Genomic DNA, 18,666 nt, shown 5'->3' on the forward strand with positions numbered 1-18,666 from the left:
CGACAGGACAGGACTAGGGACTCTAATCAGGGGAAAGGATCGGGAACAGGTGTGGGAAGACTAAATGATTGATTAGGGGAATAGGAACAGCTGGGAGCAGGAACACATTTGAGAGAGGGAGGGGGAGAGAGAGGGATAGAAAGAGGGAAAGAACCTAATAAGACCAGCAGAGGGAAACGAATAGAATGGGAAGCACAGGGACAAGACAAGATAATAAATGACAAAACATGACATGCCCGGTCAGTAATTAGGCCATGATTACTGTAAGGTTTAAATATCTGTCTAGACTATCTTACCAAGCAATCGATAAAATGTTAGCTGACATGGGCTTAGTAAATGAGTGACAGTCAGTGACTGACATAAAAGGAAAGGTACTGATGCACTACCACATTTCGAAATTGCGCGCTGTGCATTCTACTACCCTAACTATCAATTAAATTGAAACCCCAACCGAGTTTTGGGCTTGGGGGACACTAGCAGCAGTGAAAATATGAAATGACCTTACTTTATGACTTTTTGCAAATCCAATCAGTTTTCCACATTGATTCAACGTCATCACATTGAATGTGTTTTGTTGAAACGGTTTTTGCCCAGTGGGTTGTTTGTCAAACACAGAGGCGGAGATAGAAATACACTTTTGAGGTATTTAAATCATAAACCTATTCATTTATGATGTTTGAAATACGTTTTTTATTTTAACTTGCATTTTGTTAAGACTAATAGGCTTAGTTTGTTTCTAGCTTTTTCTTTTCAGGGCATAGTCTCGATTAGCAAAGTGAAAGTAACTGATGACCCCACTGCCACCACTCTGTTCACAATGTTGACATCAACAAACCGCTTGCCAACACGACACCATACACATGGTCCGCGGATGTGAGGCCGGTACTGCCAAATTCCCTAAAATGACGTTGGGGCGGCTTATGATAGAGAAATGAACATTACATTATCTGGCAACAGCTCTGGTGGACATTCCTTCAGTCAAAACTTGAGACATCTATTGCATTGTGTTGTGTGACAAAACTGCACATTTTAGTGGCCTTTTTTTGTCCCCAGCACAAGGTGCACCTGCGTAATGATCATGCTGTTTAATCAGCTTCTTGACATGCCACACTTGTCAGGTGGATGGATTATCTTGGCAAAGGATAAATGCTACCTAACAGGGATGTAAACAAATGTGTGCACAAAATTTGAGAGAAATAAGCTTTTTGTGAATATGGAACCTTTCTGGGATCTTTTGTTTCAGCTCATGAAACATGGGCCCAACACTTTACAAGTTGCATGTTTGTTGAGTGTATTTAAAAATGACTAAAGCCAAATCGAAACTGTGTAGAAATGATAATGGACCTACATTCCTAAAGTTCCTTGACTGTGTCCAGCTAGCTAATAACCACCGAAATGAAAGCTAGACAATCAGGGAGCATAGACAATTCCAAAAACGATGGATAGAGAACACAAGTCCTCTATCCATCTATACATCGGCCGACTTTATTTTATACTTAATTTTTTATGCTGGCAATGGCATCTCATCTCAGATATAACCATGGATATGACCACATAAATATCATTAATTAGAATTAAATAGTGTTAGCTCTATTTCTATGGATATCATGCAATCGATTAGTCTGGCTGCGCTTTCTTCCTCCCGGAGAAAGCGAGCGGTGTGTGGACCTGTGTGAAGCTAGCCACATTAAGGATTATCAACAATAGTGGAACAAGCTGTTTCGACTTCAAAATAAATGTTCCCCATTGAAAGTGATTCGAACTACATTAATTTCACATTTGCTTTCAAATGGTATCAAAAATATGAATATCCTTGCTTCAGATCCTGAGCTACAGACAGTTAAATTTGGGTATGTCATTTTAGGCGAAAATTGAAAAAAAGGGTTGGACCCTTAAGAGGTTTTTAATCAATTTTAGAACAAAGCTGTAACGTATCTAAATGTGGAAAAAGTCAAGGTGTCTGAATACTTTCCGAAGGATCTGTAAAAAGGTTTACATACATTTTAGTGTCAACGTCATCATATTAGGGAACTTTAACTGTGGGAAATCACCTAACTATTCATCATATTAGGGAACTTTAACTGTGGGAAATCACCTAACTATTCATCATATTAGGGAACTTTAACTGTGGGAAATCACCTAACTATTCATCATATTAGGGAACTTTAACTGTGGGAAATCACCTAACTATTCATCATATTAGGGAACTTTAACTGTGGGAAATCACCTAACTATTCATCATATTAGGGAACTTTAACTGTGGGAAATCACCTAACTATTCATCATATTAGGGAACTTTAACTGTGGGAAATCACCTAACTATTCATCATATTAGGGAACTTTAACTGTGGGAAATCACCTAACTATTCATCATATTAGGGAACTTTAACTGTGGGAAATCACCTAACTATTCATCAAATTAGGGAACTTTAACTGTGGGAAATCACCTAACTATTCATCATATTGTGGGTGTTGAACGTTCACATTGCAATGTACAGCCTTACCCCATTTCATGGACTCAAGATCCATAGGTATCAGCCTATTCGGTGACAGCATTTAAGATTCCCAATAATGGCAAAATCGAACAGAAATAATGTTTAATCAGTATTTATTTAAAGAAATAATTTGTGCGTCTACAACTTTCTAACTCATCATTATTCATGAATAATTCAGTACTATCCGTAATCATGGTAGCATCCACATTAAAGTAGAAGTGTTTAGAAACTTATTCAATTCTTATTTACAATAAAAGTGACTCCAAAAAAGGCACTACACATTATTTACTATTAATTTCTATTGGGCACAAAATCATCTGAAACACAACCAAAACAAGCAGCAAATGCTTCCAACATGTTTGTAGAGTCACAGGCATGATGTAATCATTGCATGTTAGGAATATGAGATCAAATAAGTGAATTTGTCCCAATACTTTTGGTTCCCTAAAATGGGGGACTATGTACTAGAGGTGCTGTAATTTCTAAACAGTTCACCAGATATGGATGAAAACACCCTCAAATTAAGGCTGCCACTCTGCACTTCAATTTCATAGTAATTGTATAATTTCAAATCCAAATAGTTGGAGTACAGAGCCAAAAAAATAGAATACTTTCGGAGCTCACTGTAGGTGTACCCCTAATGCAATTCAAAAGTCGAATACATCCACAGTGTGATTTCAACAGATTTGTTCTTATTTTGTGTCAAATTAGCCAATTATTGTATTTTGTTAAAGTTAAAAAACAAAATGCTGACCTTGTTTAGCGTTATCTTGTCCAAATACAGCATGATGGCATTTGTATCCGTTTGTATCACTGTCAATGGGGGACCTTTATTTTGAAGGCAAACCGCAAATTCCACTGTTGTGGCTAAGTCTTATTGTGGCTAGCGCTGAGGGTGATTACTACTGCCTGAATCAGTCTTGTTTTCATGGAATTAACTTTTGTTGGAACATCATCTCGCTTCAACACGGTGGGAATAACATGACTGGAGTGGGAGGTTGAATGACGATGTTGTGGTGAATTGACAATACAATATTGTATATTCAGGATGTATTATGCAGTGATTTGTAGCTATATGTTAACGCCAGCTAGCCAGCTGTTTTAACGTTAGTGTAATGTGACATGAAGATGGGACCGAGGCCCATTGCTAGCTAGCTAGCTAGCGTTAGTAGTTAAAGTGTTTGACAGTTAGTTAAGCGATCTTGTTGACACTAACTAAGTAGCTCGCTAAAATAAGTGATTGATTTGCGCAGCGTCGACGCCGATTCAAAATGTGACAGCTACAGCTGTGTATTGGGATGTCACGTCAAATGAATAATTTCCATCCTGTGTGAAAATGCGACACTGCTCGTGTGATGGCCTTCCACAACGTTAAGCTTGATTGCCAGTTAGCGATGTGTGGCTACAGTTATTAATTAATAAGATACTGATTAAAGACACGTTAGATAAAACTAAAAGTTGTTTACTAATCAAACCTATTTGGAGTCAATTCTAATGGTAAATTAAGCTAGCTAGCTCGTTGCTTGATCAGCTGGCTTGCTTGTTGTGGTCAGCTATGGCAGTTAGTTATGTGATTGTGGTTTCATAGCACGTAGGCCTGTCACCACCTCCCCAGACAATGTGGATCTGTAGTTAGGAAATTGCTATACAATATTCCTTATTTTCCAGCCTGATCTTGAATCGAGCTTCCATGTAAATAACCCCCGCTCATCACACAATAGCAAGAATTAAGATTGCTAGCTACCACTCCCCCTATTGTCAGTAGACTTTATTGAATGCAGTTCCTAGTATCAGCCCAGCAGATGATGTTGTAGCTACACCAACAACAGCTGTACGATAGGAGCTTGGAATTCTGTGCTTCCAACTTTGTGGCAACAGTTTGGGGAAGGCCCTTTCAGCATGACAATGCCCCCATGCACAAAGCTAGCTCCATACAGAAATGGTTTGTACAGATTGGTGTGGAACTTGACTGGTCTGCACAGAGCCCGGACCTCAAACCCATCGAACACCTTTGGGATGAATTGGGGACACTGACTGCGAGACAGGCCTAATTGCCCAACATCACTGCCTGACCTCACTAATGCTCTTGTGGCTTAATGGAAGGAAGTTCCCGCAGCAATTTTCCAATATCTAGTGGAAAGCCTTCACATAAGAGTGGAGGCTGTTATAGCATCGAAGGGGGGACCAACGCCATATTTATGTGCAGGTGTCCACATACTTTTGGTAATATAGCATATACGGTCCACTGAAAATGGTTCTCTGAATACTGTCAGCTGTAGTTTCAGTGCTGCTGCATTCCTCTTCCCCTTTCACCCCTCCGCCCACATAGCCACACATTCATGCTGAAACGCCTCAGACTGACCTATTTTAGCTCTTACACAATTCCTGCCATGGCAGATTGTGCTGCTACATCTCCAAAGCTGCTTACAAAGGCCCTAAACTAGTAGCAGGTTCCTATTCTGCCATATATCCCCACAGTTTGATATGGTCTCTGCATTGGCTTCTTGTGCACTGTTAGCCCATTCTTAGATTGTAATGTAAAACATATACCGTCTATTCACAAACCTCTCTGCTGCCCAGTGGCAAAGCTTGGATATTAAAGGAGTAGGCTCTCCTACACTCCTTAACAGGTCATTTGTGGGTACAGTCTGTGATTTGAATATGAATATAAGCTTAAAAGTCTTTATTTATTTTACTAAAATGCTATAGGTTACATGAACTGAGCATCATCAAACCGTCATCATGAGGAAATACAACTTGCAACATAGAAAATGAGAGATAAGACACCTGTTAGACTTCCTAGTTCATTGGGGTCAGTGGATAGTGTGACGACCCTCCTACTCTGTCTGCCGTATTCTCTCTGTTATTTCCTTATTAGGATGCTGGTGGGCGGAGTTGGGAGGGTCGTCAGCTACATGGGAAACACCTGGGCCCGGTGTCTCCCAGGATAAATACACCACTTCCCCATTCATGGAGGAGACTCTCTCTATGCAGACACCTTTATAGATTTGGTTGTTTTTCTTGGTGGTTTGCTTTGGAACCTTTCAACTCCCTGCATTATCACATTCATGCAAAACACTCACTTACACTACTGATTACACACACCATTGTATATTATACTTAGTTACTTATTTAATAAATATTTTATTACTCCTTATCTCCACGTTGTCTCCCTTTTGTTACGGGCTTTGAGCCGGTTCGTGACAAGTGGGGGCTCATCCGGGATATTTGAACTATTGGTTTGGGAGACCGTGAAGGGATGTGTTTGGTTTGCATATTTTGTTTGAGTTTGATAGGCCCAGTATTGGTTGCCTTTGTTGTTTGGTTTGTGTGCTGTGTTGGAGAGAGTATAATGGTTAGTTTCCAGGCCCTGCCTAGCCTGAACTCTTGTTCTACTTTCTGTTGGGACGTCAGTCTGAGGTGAGTAATCGGCTGTGTACCTCGGTGGGAGATTTGGGTAGGGTAGTGGAACTTGCTACCTGGAGCTATAGCCTTTTTCCCCTGATAGGTTTAGCAACATGTTTCATTTTTTGGAATATGTTGGGCATGGTTAATGTTATTTTTGTGTGGTGTCTGTGGACTGAGCAGTTGTCTTGGGGGCACATCTGTGGCTTGGTGGAATTTGCCAGCATGCTGGGGAGTTTTTCCTCGCCAGCGGCCTACAGTGTGTAAATTCCCACCGCCAATCTGCACGAAGACTAGGGTTGAGTTATTGTATGTTTTGGGGAAGCTCCGTATCTCATCTCTCTTCTGTGGTGCTCAGGGTGATTGTCAATTCTCGGGTTATGGTCTGGTGTGCTCAGCAGAAGGGATGAGCGAGAATTTTTTTTTTTTTTGAATTATGGCGTCTTATGTAGATAAGTTCATTCGCTCTCCATCAGAGGAATTGTTAGATTTAGGTACTAAAGAACAGCTGTTAAAGGTCGCGGAACACTACAAGGTTGAGATTAGTGATAAACTTCTAAAGAATTCTATTAGGTTGATATTGAAAGCCAATCTGATGGAGTGGTATTCTTGAAGTTACCACCGGGCCAGCCTCTGCTGAGGATTTGTTGTCTCCCCATAACGTTACAATGGCCATTCCATCGGTTAGTCCTAGTAGACTTCTTTTTGAACAGCAGAAAGAACTGCTTTTGTTACAGCTGGAGCATGATCGTGAGAAGCTGGAGCATGATCGTGAGAAGCTGGAGCATGATCGTGAGAAGCTGGAGCATGATCGTGAGAAGCTGGAGCATGATCGTGAGAAGCTGGAGCATGATCGTGAGAAGCTGGAGCATGATCGTGTAAAATATGAAAAGGAATTGGCATTTAAACAAGATATGGAGCGTGCTAAAATCAAGTTGCAACAAGAATGTTTAGAGTTGGTTAGGGAAGGAAAGATCTCAGGGGAGAGTTTGTTTTGGGAAGGTGACCCAGATTTACCTAGGGGTAGTTCCGCTTTTGGTCGTGCCCCAGAGACATTTGATATTGTTGGGAACTTACGGTTATTGCCTCGGTTTAATGAAAGGGACCCCGAGACATCCTTTTCGTTGTTTAAGCGGGTTGCTGACGCTAGGAGTTGGCCTGATTCTGACCGCACTTTAATGTTGCAGTGTGTGCTGACTGGTAAAGCGCAGTTATTGAAAAGGAAGCGCTAGCACTCATTTGAGCGCTACAACACTTCGAAGTGTATGTCGGGTCGGGGGTAGTACCTATTGTGGTCTACACCGACCATAACCCCCTCACTTTTTTGAGGTCCATGATGTGTCCAAACCGGAGGATAATGCGATGGTGTTTATTTTTACAATCATTCCATCTCGGTGTGGGGCACGTCCGGGGGACTAAAAACGTGATTGCTGATGCGCTCTCTCGTGCGGCCTGTTCCTAAATGTGTACGTGACTGACCATTGTTTGGTATTGTCATGTTCTCTCTGTCCTGTCTGCTCCCTCCTGGTCTTGTTTTCTTCTTTCCTCTTAAATGTTGCTTCTTGTGTGACGGTTGCTAAGCTTTGAGGTGGTTGGCTGGGGCAAATTGTAAGTGTGAACATGTAAACCCTCATCAATTTGTGGTGCAGAAGCTGTGTCAATTTGAAACTTAGAGGCTGGTATTTTGTTCCAGGGTCCTTGTTGGTCCCTGGTTTTATGGGGGGGGGGGATGTGACGACCCTCCCACTCTGTCTGCCGTATTCTCTCTGTTATTTCCTTATTAGGATGCTGGTGGGTGGAGTTGGGAGGGTCGTCAGCTACATGGGAAACACCTGGACCCGGTGTCTCCCAGGATAAATACACCACTTCCCCATTCATGGAGGAGACTCTCTCCATGCAGACACCTTTATAGATTTGGTTGTTTTTCTTGGTGGTTTTTTGGTTGTTTGCTTTGGAACCTTTCAATACCCTGCATTATCACATTCATGCGAAACACTCACTTACACTACAGACTACTGATTAGAGACACCATTGTATATTATACTTAGTTACTTATTTAATAAATATATATTTTATTACTCCTTATCTCCACGTTGTCTCCCTTTTTGTTACGGGCTTTGAGCAGGTTCGTGCCAACAGCAGAAAAGCCTGGGGGGTGAGCAAGTGGGCTGTCCATTATTTCTGCTGCTTGGTTCCCATACATAGAGGACAGTCATCCTGTCAGAGACTAATCGTCTAGACTCATACTCAACCAGCTGCTTTGGACAGCACCTCAAAGAACAGCTCACATTACTTGGGAAACTTTCTTCCCCATTCACTATAAATATTTGTTCTTCCCTGGGTTAGTGTTCAGACTCTAGGTCCACACCCCAGTTGTCTCTACGGCTGTTTGATCATCCATGCAGGCCTTTGGTCTGAAGGAGGGTGTCAGGCATACATAGTTACTATGCCAACATCTAAGGCTGCTGGAAACCTGATCTCTAAATGTATTTCACTTCATCTGAGTGTTGTTTCAGTGCCTCAGTTCAGTTAATCTCCACCAGTCTTTATTTTACTGAGGGCTGTGCTGTTGTACATCTAACCTCTTGACCTCTACAGCTGACTTCCTGTTATGACTGTTTCTCAGGGTTTGTGTAAAGACTGGATAAAAACGGAGTCTTGTCATCCATCAGTAGGCCTATCTCACTATTTTGTGTTGATTGCATGAACAGTCTTATCGTCTAACAGTATCTCACTATTCCCACTATGCTGGCAGTGGAAACTACCTCCTTTATCATGCTGTTGCGCTGTGATGCAGAGTAGCATCTAGCAGCGATGCAGAAAGCTTATGTTGGCCAGTGTCAATCTCCTTACTGACCCATTCCAGTTATGTGTGGAGATAGGTTAGAAAGGACCTGCAGCATGTCTATGTACAGCAGAGGAGGCTGGTGGGAGGAGTCCCTGGAGGGCAGGTTCATCATAATGGCTGGAATGGAAACAATCGTCAAATGACTCTGATCTGATTTGATTTGGATCTTTTAGTCCCCATTTGGACTAATCTTCCAAGGGTCCTTAAACATTAAAATACAATTTATAATACGAACACACTTTCACATATAACACACTATTACAAACATACATAATATACTAACATAATCACCCAATAAATACTCAATCTAAAAAAACATATTGATTCTTCATCTACTATAGTCCCACAACATTTAAATAGTTTTAAAATAATGTTTACATTTATATATTGAAAGGTTTCTAGTTTGCTCAGTTAATTTATTCAATTTCTTTATTGCTCTAAATCTAAATGTTCTTTTGCCTATTTCTCTTTTCTGTCTGGACAACGCATAGATGGTGGACAATCTATATTCTCCAAATCTCATTGTAAAGCTTGCTGTACCTGTTGAACCAATTGTCTTGCTGAGTAAATTGTAGTATCATCTGCAAATATATTAGCTTGAGTTTCAGCTAAGGCATAGGGAAGGTCATTGGTATATATTAAATAGAGAAGTGGCCTAAGGCATAGGGAAGGTCATTGGTATATATTAAATAGAGAAGTGGCCCAAGGCCACTACCTCCTTAAAGCCATAATGCATTAATTTTGTCAAAATTATTTCATGATCCACTAAATCAAATGCTGCACTGAAATCTAAAAATAGTACACCTACAAATTTGCCATTATCCATAGCATTGAGCCACTGGTCAGTTATGTCAACCAATGTAGTGGAATGGTTCATCAGATCATTCTTTTCCATGTATTCCCATATTTGTCTACTCACAATATCCTCCAATATCTTACTGAGTGAAGGGAGTAGACTAATTGGTCAACTATTGGCAGGAGTAATGGGTTCTTTGCTGTCTTTCGGAATAGGACACAGTTTCGCATGCTTCTATACATTTGCAAACATCCCCTTTTCCAGTGATCAATTATATATGTATCTCAGTGGAACTGCAATCTGGGGAAAAGCACAGCGAAGCAAGAAATTGTCCATAAGACCATTACCTGTATATTTACCATCAGGTAATGACTTCAATCGGTTTAACACATCCAGTAACACAGTTTGTAGACTAAAAGAGCAGATCTTATTGCTCATAATATGATCATCAATCCATTGGACAATAGCTTGTTTGGAAGAATGTATGTCTACATTGTTGGTCAGTAATTAAATTTTCTGCGTAAAGAAATCTGCAGAATGATTGGCAATATCAACTGGTTTTGTTATTATTCTCCTGTTAACCTCCACACTAGATGGGCATGATGAGATAGATGTACCAAGTAAGCCCTTAACTGTGTTCCATACCTCTTTACAATCATTTTTACAATCAATAAAAGCATTGTTGTAAAAAAAAATGTTTTCTTTCGATTCAATTTAACTGCATAATTGCGTAATGTTCTATAATTCTGTTAATCAATTTCTAATTTTGACTTGGCTGCTAAGACTTTTGCCATATTTCTTTGAGAAAAAGCCTCACCCAGTTCATCATCAATCCATGGAGATGGGCGAGCCCCAACTGTACTCTTTCTTATAGGGACATGATGGTCCATTACCTCAGTGAGCAAATCAATAAAACATTTTGTAGCGTGATTTAAATCATCCTCTAGATAAATCAGCTCCCATCAGCTCCCAGGGTACAGCAGCTAAATCATTTAGAAATAGCTCATGATTAAATGTTTTAATATTTCTCTTAACCACAATCCTCGGGGGTTTCTTTGGAACCTTGGTGTTCATGGTTATTGTCACAATATTATGGTCTGTCCAGCCCACTGGCATTGATCTGGCTTTTAAGCATTGCAATGGTATATTACAGAAAATCAGATCAATGCATGTTTCTGAGCGATGACCCAACTTAATTGATGATCTAGTAGTATCATTAACCATATGCCAAGAACTGTGGTTTGAAACAAATCTCATTAATTTTGTTCTATTCAAATTATTGTGATCCTTCCAATTTATATTAAAATCACCCAAGATAAATACATCTCTTTTGGTGTCTGTGGCCTGGTCAAACCCAGTACATAAGTCATCCAGATAGGACACCTTAGAGCTAGGAGGTCTATACACACATCCTACCAATATGGATGCCTGGTGAGGCAGATGTACTTGAGCTCATAGTGCCTCTATTTGACATACAGTGGGGAGAACAAGTATTTGATACACTGCTGATTTTGCAGGTTTTCCTTCTTACAAAGCATGTAGAGGTCTGTATTTTTTTAATCATAGGTACACTTCAACTGTGAGAGACAGAATCTAAAACAAAAATCCAGAATATCACATTGTATGATAAAAAAAGTAATTCATTTGCATTTTATTGCATGACATAAGTATTTGATACATCAGAAAAGCAGAACTTAATATTTAGTACAGAAACCTTTGTTTGCAATTACAGAGATCATACGTTTCCTGTAGTTCTTGACACTGTACATCAAGCAATGTTTCTTTAAGTTGTTTGTTCTCCCTTTGGCACCACCTCCACCTTGCCATGAATAGAGTCTACAGTACCTTTGGCACCACCTCCACCTTGCCATGAATAGAGTCTACAGTACCTTTGGCACCACCTCCACCTTGCCATGAATAGAGTCTACAGTACCTTTGCACCACCTCCACCTTGCCATGAATAGAGTCTACAGTACCTTTGCACCACCTCCACCTTGCCATGAATAGAGTCTACAGTACCTTTGGCACCACCTCCACCTTGCCATGAATAGAGTCTACAGTACCTTTGCACCACCTCCACCTTGCCATGAATAGAGTCTACAGTACCTTTGGCACCACCTCCACCTTGCCATGAATAGAGTCTACAGTACCTTTGGCACCACCTCCACCTTGCCATGAATATAGTCTACAGTACCTTTGGCACCACCTCCACCTTGCCATTAATAGAGTCTACAGTACCTTTGCACCACCTCCACCTTGCCATGAATAGAGTCTACAGTACCTTTGCACCACCTCCACCTTGCTATGAATAGAGTCTACAGTACCTTTGCACCACCTCCACCTTGCCATGAATAGAGTCTACAGTACCTTTGCACCACCTCCACCTTGCCATGAATAGAGTCTACAGTACCTTTGTACCACCTCCACCTTGCTATGAATAGAGTCTACAGTACCTTTGCACCACCTCCACCTTGCCATGAATAGAGTCTACAGTACCTTTGGCACCACCTCCACCTTGCCATGAATAGAGTCTACAGTACCTTTGCACCACCTCCACCTTGCCATGAATAGAGTCTACAGTACCTTTGGCACCACCTCCACCTTGCCATGAATAGAGTCTACAGTACCTTTGGCACCACCTCCACCTTGCCATGAATAGAGTCTACAGTACCTTTGCACCACCTCCACCTTGCCATGAATAGAGTCTACAGTACCTTTGGCACCACCTCCACCTTGCCATGAATAGAGTCTACAGTACCTTTGGCACCACCTCCACCTTGCCATGAATAGAGTCTACAGTACCTTTGCACCACCTCCACCTTGCCATGAATAGAGTCTACAGTACCTTTGGCACCACCTCCACCTTGCCATGAATAGAGTCTACAGTACCTTTGGCACCACCTCCACCTTGCCATGAATAGAGTCTACAGTACCTTTGGCACCACCTCCACCTTGCCATGAATATAGTCTACAGTACCTTTGGCACCACCTCCACCTTGCCATTAATAGAGTCTACAGTACCTTTGCACCACCTCCACCTTGCCATGAATAGAGTCTACAGTACCTTTGCACCACCTCCACCTTGCTATGAATAGAGTCTACAGTACCTTTGCACCACCTCCACCTTGCCATGAATAGAGTCTACAGTACCTTTGCACCACCTCCACCTTGCCATGAATAGAGTCTACAGTACCTTTGTACCACCTCCACCTTGCTATGAATAGAGTCTACAGTACCTTTGCACCACCTCCACCTTGCCATGAATAGAGTCTACAGTACCTTTGGCACCACCTCCACCTTGCCATGAATAGAGTCTACAGTACCTTTGCACCACCTCCACCTTGCCATGAATAGAGTCTACAGTACCTTTGGCACCACCTCCACCTTGCCATGAATAGAGTCTACAGTACCTTTGGCACCACCTCCACCTTGCCATGAATAGAGTCTACAGTACCTTTGCACCACCTCCACCTTGCCATGAATAGAGTCTACAGTACCTTTGGCACCACCTCCACCTTGCCATGAATAGAGTCTACAGTACCTTTGGCACCACCTCCACCTTGCCATGAATAGAGTCTACAGTACCTTTGCACCACCTCCACCTTGCCATGAATAGAGTCTACAGTACCTTTGGCACCACCTCCACCTTGCCATGAATAGAGTCTACAGTACCTTTGGCACCACCTCCACCTTGCCATGAATAGAGTCTACAGTACCTTTGCACCACCTCCACCTTGCCATGAATAGAGTCTACAGTACCTTTGCACCACCTCCACCTTGCCATGAATAGAGTCTACAGTACCTTTGGCACCACCTCCACCTTGCCATGAATAGAGTCTACAGTACCTTTGCACCACCTCCACCTTGCCATGAATAGAGTCTACAGTACCTTTGGCACCACCACCTCCACCTTGCCATGAATAGAGTCTACAGTACCTTTGGCACCACCTCCACCTTGCCATGAATATAGTCTACAGTACCTTTGGCACCACCTCCACCTTGCCATGAATAGAGTCTACAGTACCTTTGCACCACCTCCACCTTGCCATGAATAGAGTCTACAGTACCTTTGCACCACCTCCACCTTGCTATGAATAGAGTCTACAGTACCTTTGCACCACCTCCACCTTGCCATGAATAGAGTCTACAGTACCTTTGCACCACCTCCACCTTGCCATGAATAGAGTCTACAGTACCTTTGTACCACCTCCACCTTGCTATGAATAGAGTCTACAGTACCTTTGCACCACCTCCACCTTGCTATGAATAGAGTCTACAGTACCTTTGCACCACCTCCACCTTGCCATGAATAGAGTCTACAGTACCTTTGCACCACCTCCACCTTGCCATGAATAGAGTCTACAGTACCTTTGTACCACCTCCACCTTGCCATGAATAGAGTCTACAGTACCTTTGCACCACCTCCACCTTGCCATGAATAGAGTCTACAGTACCTTTGGCACCACCTCCACCTTGCCATGAATAGAGTCTACAGTACCTTTGCACCACCTCCACCTTGCCATGAATAGAGTCTACAGTACCTTTGGCACCACCTCCACCTTGCCATGAATAGAGTCTACAGTACCTTTGGCACCACCTCCACCTTGCCATGAATAGAGTCTACAGTACCTTTGCACCACCTCCACCTTGCCATGAATAGAGTCTACAGTACCTTTGGCACCACCTCCACCTTGCCATGAATAGAGTCTACAGTACCTTTGGCACCACCTCCACCTTGCCATGAATAGAGTCTACAGTACCTTTGCACCACCACCTCCACCTTGCCATGAATAGAGTCTACAGTACCTTTGGCACCACCTCCACCTTGCCATGAATAGAGTCTACAGTACCTTTGCACCACCTCCACCTTGCCATGAATAGAGTCTACAGTACCTTTGCACCACCTCCACCTTGCCATGAATAGAGTCTACAGTACCTTTGCACCACCTCCACCTTGCCATGAATAGAGTCTACAGTACCTTTGCACCACCTCCACCTTGCCATGAATAGAGTCTACAGTACCTTTGCACCACCTCCACCTTGCCATGAATAGAGTCTACAGTACCTTTGCACCACCTCCACCTTGCCATGAATAGAGTCTACAGTACCTTTGTACCACCTCCACCTTGCTATGAATAGAGTCTACAGTACCTTTGCACCACCTCCACCTTGCCATGAATAGAGTCTACAGTACCTTTGTACCACCTCCACCTTGCCATGAATAGAGTCTACAGTACCTTTGCACCACCTCCACCTTGCCATGAATAGAGTCTACAGTACCTTTGCACCACCTCCACCTTGCCATGAATAGAGTCTACAGTACCTTTGCACCACCTCCACCTTGCCATGAATAGAGTCTACAGTACCTTTGCACCACCTCCACCTTGCCATGAATAGAGTCTACAGTACCTTTGCACCACCTCCACCTTGCCATGAATAGAGTCTACAGTACCTTTGCACCACCTCCACCTTGCCATGAATAGAGTCTACAGTACCTTTGCACCACCTCCACCTTGCCATGAATAGAGTCTACAGTACCTTTGCACCACCTCCACCTTGCCATGAATAGAGTCTACAGTACCTTTGCACCACCTCCACCTTGCCATGAATAGAGTCTACAGTACCTTTGCACCACCTCCACCTTGCCATGAATAGAGTCTACAGTACCTTTGCACCACCTCCACCTTGCCATGAATAGAGTCTACAGTACCTTTGCACCACCTCCACCTTTGCCATGAATAGAGTCTACAGTACCTTTGCACCACCTCCACCTTGCCATGAATAGAGTCTACAGTACCTTTGCACCACCTCCACCTTGCCATGAATAGAGTCTACAGTACCTTTGCACCACCTCCACCTTGCCATGAATAGAGTCTACAGTACCTTTGCACCACCTCCACCTTGCCATGAATAGAGTCTACAGTACCTTTGCACCACCTCCACCTTGCCATGAATAGAGTCTACAGTACCTTTGCACCACCTCCACCTTGCCATGAATAGAGTCTACAGTACCTTTGCACCACCTCCACCTTGCCATGAATAGAGTCTACAGTACCTTTGCACCACCTCCACCTTGCCATGAATAGAGTCTACAGTACCTTTGCACCACCTCCACCTTGCCATGAATAGAGTCTACAGTACCTTTGCACCACCTCCACCTTGCCATGAATAGAGTCTACAGTACCTTTGCACCACCTCCACCTTGCCATGAATAGAGTCTACAGTACCTTTGCACCACCTCCACCTTGCCATGAATAGAGTCTACAGTACCTTTGCACCACCTCCACCTTGCCATGAATAGAGTCTACAGTACCTTTGCACCACCTCCACCTTGCCATGAATAGAGTCTACAGTACCTTTGCACCACCTCCACCTTGCCATGAATAGAGTCTACAGTACCTTTGCACCACCTCCACCTTGCCATGAATAGAGTCTACAGTACCTTTGCACCACCTCCACCTTGCCATGAATAGAGTCTACAGTACCTTTGCACCACCTCCACCTTGCCATGAATAGAGTCTACAGTACCTTTGCACCACCTCCACCTTGCCATTAATAGAGTCTACAGTACCTTTGCACCACCTCCACCTTGCCATGAATAGAGTCTACAGTACCTTTGCACCACCTCCACCTTGCCATGAATAGAGTCTACAGTACCTTTACACCACCTCCACCTTGCCATGAATAGAGTCTACAGTACCTTTGCACCACCTCCACCTTGCCATGAATAGAGTCTACAGTACCTTTGCACCACCTCCACCTTGCCATGAATAGAGTCTACAGTACCTTTGCACCACCTCCACCTTGCCATGAATAGAGTCTACAGTACCTTTGTACCACCTCCACCTTGCTATGAATAGAGTCTACAGTACCTTTGCACCACCTCCACCTTGCCATGAATAGAGTCTACAGTACCTTTGCACCACCTCCACCTTGCCATGAATAGAGTCTACAGTACCTTTGCACCACCTCCACCTTGCCATGAATAGAGTCTACAGTACCTTTGGCACCACCTCCACCTTGCCATGAATAGAGTCTACAGTACCTTTGCACCACCTCCACCTTGCCATGAATAGAGTCTACAGTACCTTTGCACCACCTCCACCTTGCCATGAATAGAGTCTACAGTACCTTTGCACCACCTCCACCTTGCCATGAATAGAGTCTACAGTACCTTTGCACCACCTCCACCTTGCCATGAATAGAGTCTACAGTACCTTTGCACCACCTCCACCTTGCCATGAATAGAGTCTACAGTACCTTTGCACCACCTCCACCTTGCCATGAATAGAGTCTACAGTACCTTTGCACCACCTCCACCTTGCCATGAATAGAGTCTACAGTACCTTTGCACCACCTCCACCTTGCCATGAATAGAGTCTACAGTACCTTTACACCACCTCCACCTTGCCATGAATAGAGTCTACAGTACCTTTGCACCACCTCCACCTTGCCATGAATAGAGTCTACAGTACCTTTGCACCACCTCCACCTTGCCATGAATAGAGTCTACAGTACCTTTGCACCACCTCCACCTTGCCATGAATAGAGTCTACAGTACCTTTGTACCACCTCCACCTTGCTATGAATAGAGTCTACAGTACCTTTGCACCACCTCCACCTTGCCATGAATAGAGTCTACAGTACCTTTCAGCACTGTGTTCTCTTTCCTTGGATCATCAATCTGACGTTGGCTGAATTCTAGACTGGCACATAATGCATTGATGTCCTCTCTCAATATATCCAAGAATTGATATATGAAGCCCTTTTTACATCAGTGGAGTGCTTATACAGAAACCCAGCCTAAAACCCCAAACAGCAAGCAATGCAGATGTAGAAGCACGGAGCAGATGTCAATGGAACGGAGTCAAACGTCAAACGTGGTTTCCGTATGTTTGACTCCGTTCCATTAATTCCATTCTAGCCTTTACAATGAGCCCGTCCTCCTGTTTTTCATTCTTATCTTAGAGACTTGTTAGCAAGTCAGAATTGAATGATATCAAAATGTATTTGGCGTGATCTCAACTCTCTCCTTCTCCTCTTTCTCTCCTACAGGTGAGTGGCTAGTCCGTCACGCTGAGCCTGCGTTGCCATGGACGCCTGTGCCCGTATCCGAGGAGTTCCTCTCAGGACCAGAGCCTCCAGGAAAGAGGTTTTAGTCAGAATGCCATCTTCGGATTGGTTGATTTAATATCATTCTTTAAGGCTTGGTGCTGTGTGTGAGGTCGTTCATGTGTGTAACCTGAGTTAACCTCTAATTGTGTGTAGGCGGTGCGTGACGGCGGGACTCCGTGTATGAAGAGCCTTCTGAGCAGCAGAAAGGAGCTGTGCAGCGTGGGATTGGAGCTTCAGACCAGAGACACTCCATGCCTGACTGAGGTATGTGTCACAGCTCTCACCCACACTTTGATAATGACTTCATGATATGCAGAATTTCTCTGACGTCCCCTTTCTTCCCTCAGATCCATTTTGTGTGTTTGCCTGGCCACTCTGAAGGGGAGGATCTAACTCTACAGGTGACCTGCACCAGCTCTGACTTCTATAGTTCAATTAATGTCTTATTAATTGATGTTATTAATGTGTTATTTGTGTGATGTTCTGTCCCCAGGCCCTTTCTTCTCTCCCGGGGGACCTGGCGGAGCTGCTGAGGTCTCTCCACGTCACCAGCCTGAGAAACGAAGAGGTGCTGCTACTGAAGGACAGCAGGAGATCAGCCGACAGGAGGGACTCTTCTACTCAGGTTAACATGACAGGAGAGGAAGTTTCTAATAGGTAAAGAGTCTGTAGACTGCTTCAGAGGAAATACGGTATTTCACAGGTAAATAAGAGTTCAATATGCAGTACCCTTAAAGTTTGGACAAATCTACTCATTCAAGGGTTTTTCTTTATTTTTACTATTTTCTACATTGTAGAATAATAGTGAAGACATCAACACTAAGAAATAACACATGGAATCATGTAGTAACCAAAAAAGTATTAAACAAATTAAAATATATTTGAGATTCTTCAAAGTAGCCCTTTGCCTTGAAGACAGCTTTGCACACTCTTGGCGTTCTCTCTACCAGCTTCTTGAGGAATAGTTTTACAACAGTCTTGAAGGAGTTCCCACATATGCTGAACAC

At 43.1% G+C, this 18,666-nt stretch overlaps 1 protein-coding gene across 7 annotated transcripts in view; it reads left to right on the forward strand.

Moving 5' to 3' along the window:
- Positions 1-3,368: 3,368 nt before the first annotated feature.
- Positions 3,369-18,666, forward strand: part of LOC124044063 (A-kinase anchor protein 11-like) — a 53,709-nt gene continuing 38,411 nt past the window's right edge. For 6 of the 7 annotated variants that reach the window (XR_006840425.1, XR_006840426.1, XR_006840427.1 and 3 more), the window contains exons 1-5: positions 3,369-3,465; positions 17,600-17,696; positions 17,813-17,923; positions 18,007-18,060; positions 18,153-18,284. Coding sequence is in view for 4 of the 7 variants with exons in the window: in XM_046363434.1 (XP_046219390.1) it covers positions 17,637-17,696; positions 17,813-17,923; positions 18,007-18,060; positions 18,153-18,284 (357 nt within the window). In the remaining 3 variants the exon portion in view is untranslated. Of the gene's footprint in view, positions 3,512-17,599; positions 17,697-17,812; positions 17,924-18,006; positions 18,061-18,152; positions 18,285-18,666 lie in introns of all 7 variants that reach the window. The other variant, XM_046363435.1, reaches the window with a different exon arrangement.

This window comes from Oncorhynchus gorbuscha, linkage group LG09, assembly GCF_021184085.1.
Source record: "Oncorhynchus gorbuscha isolate QuinsamMale2020 ecotype Even-year linkage group LG09, OgorEven_v1.0, whole genome shotgun sequence".
Lineage (NCBI taxonomy): Eukaryota > Metazoa > Chordata > Actinopteri > Salmoniformes > Salmonidae > Oncorhynchus > Oncorhynchus gorbuscha.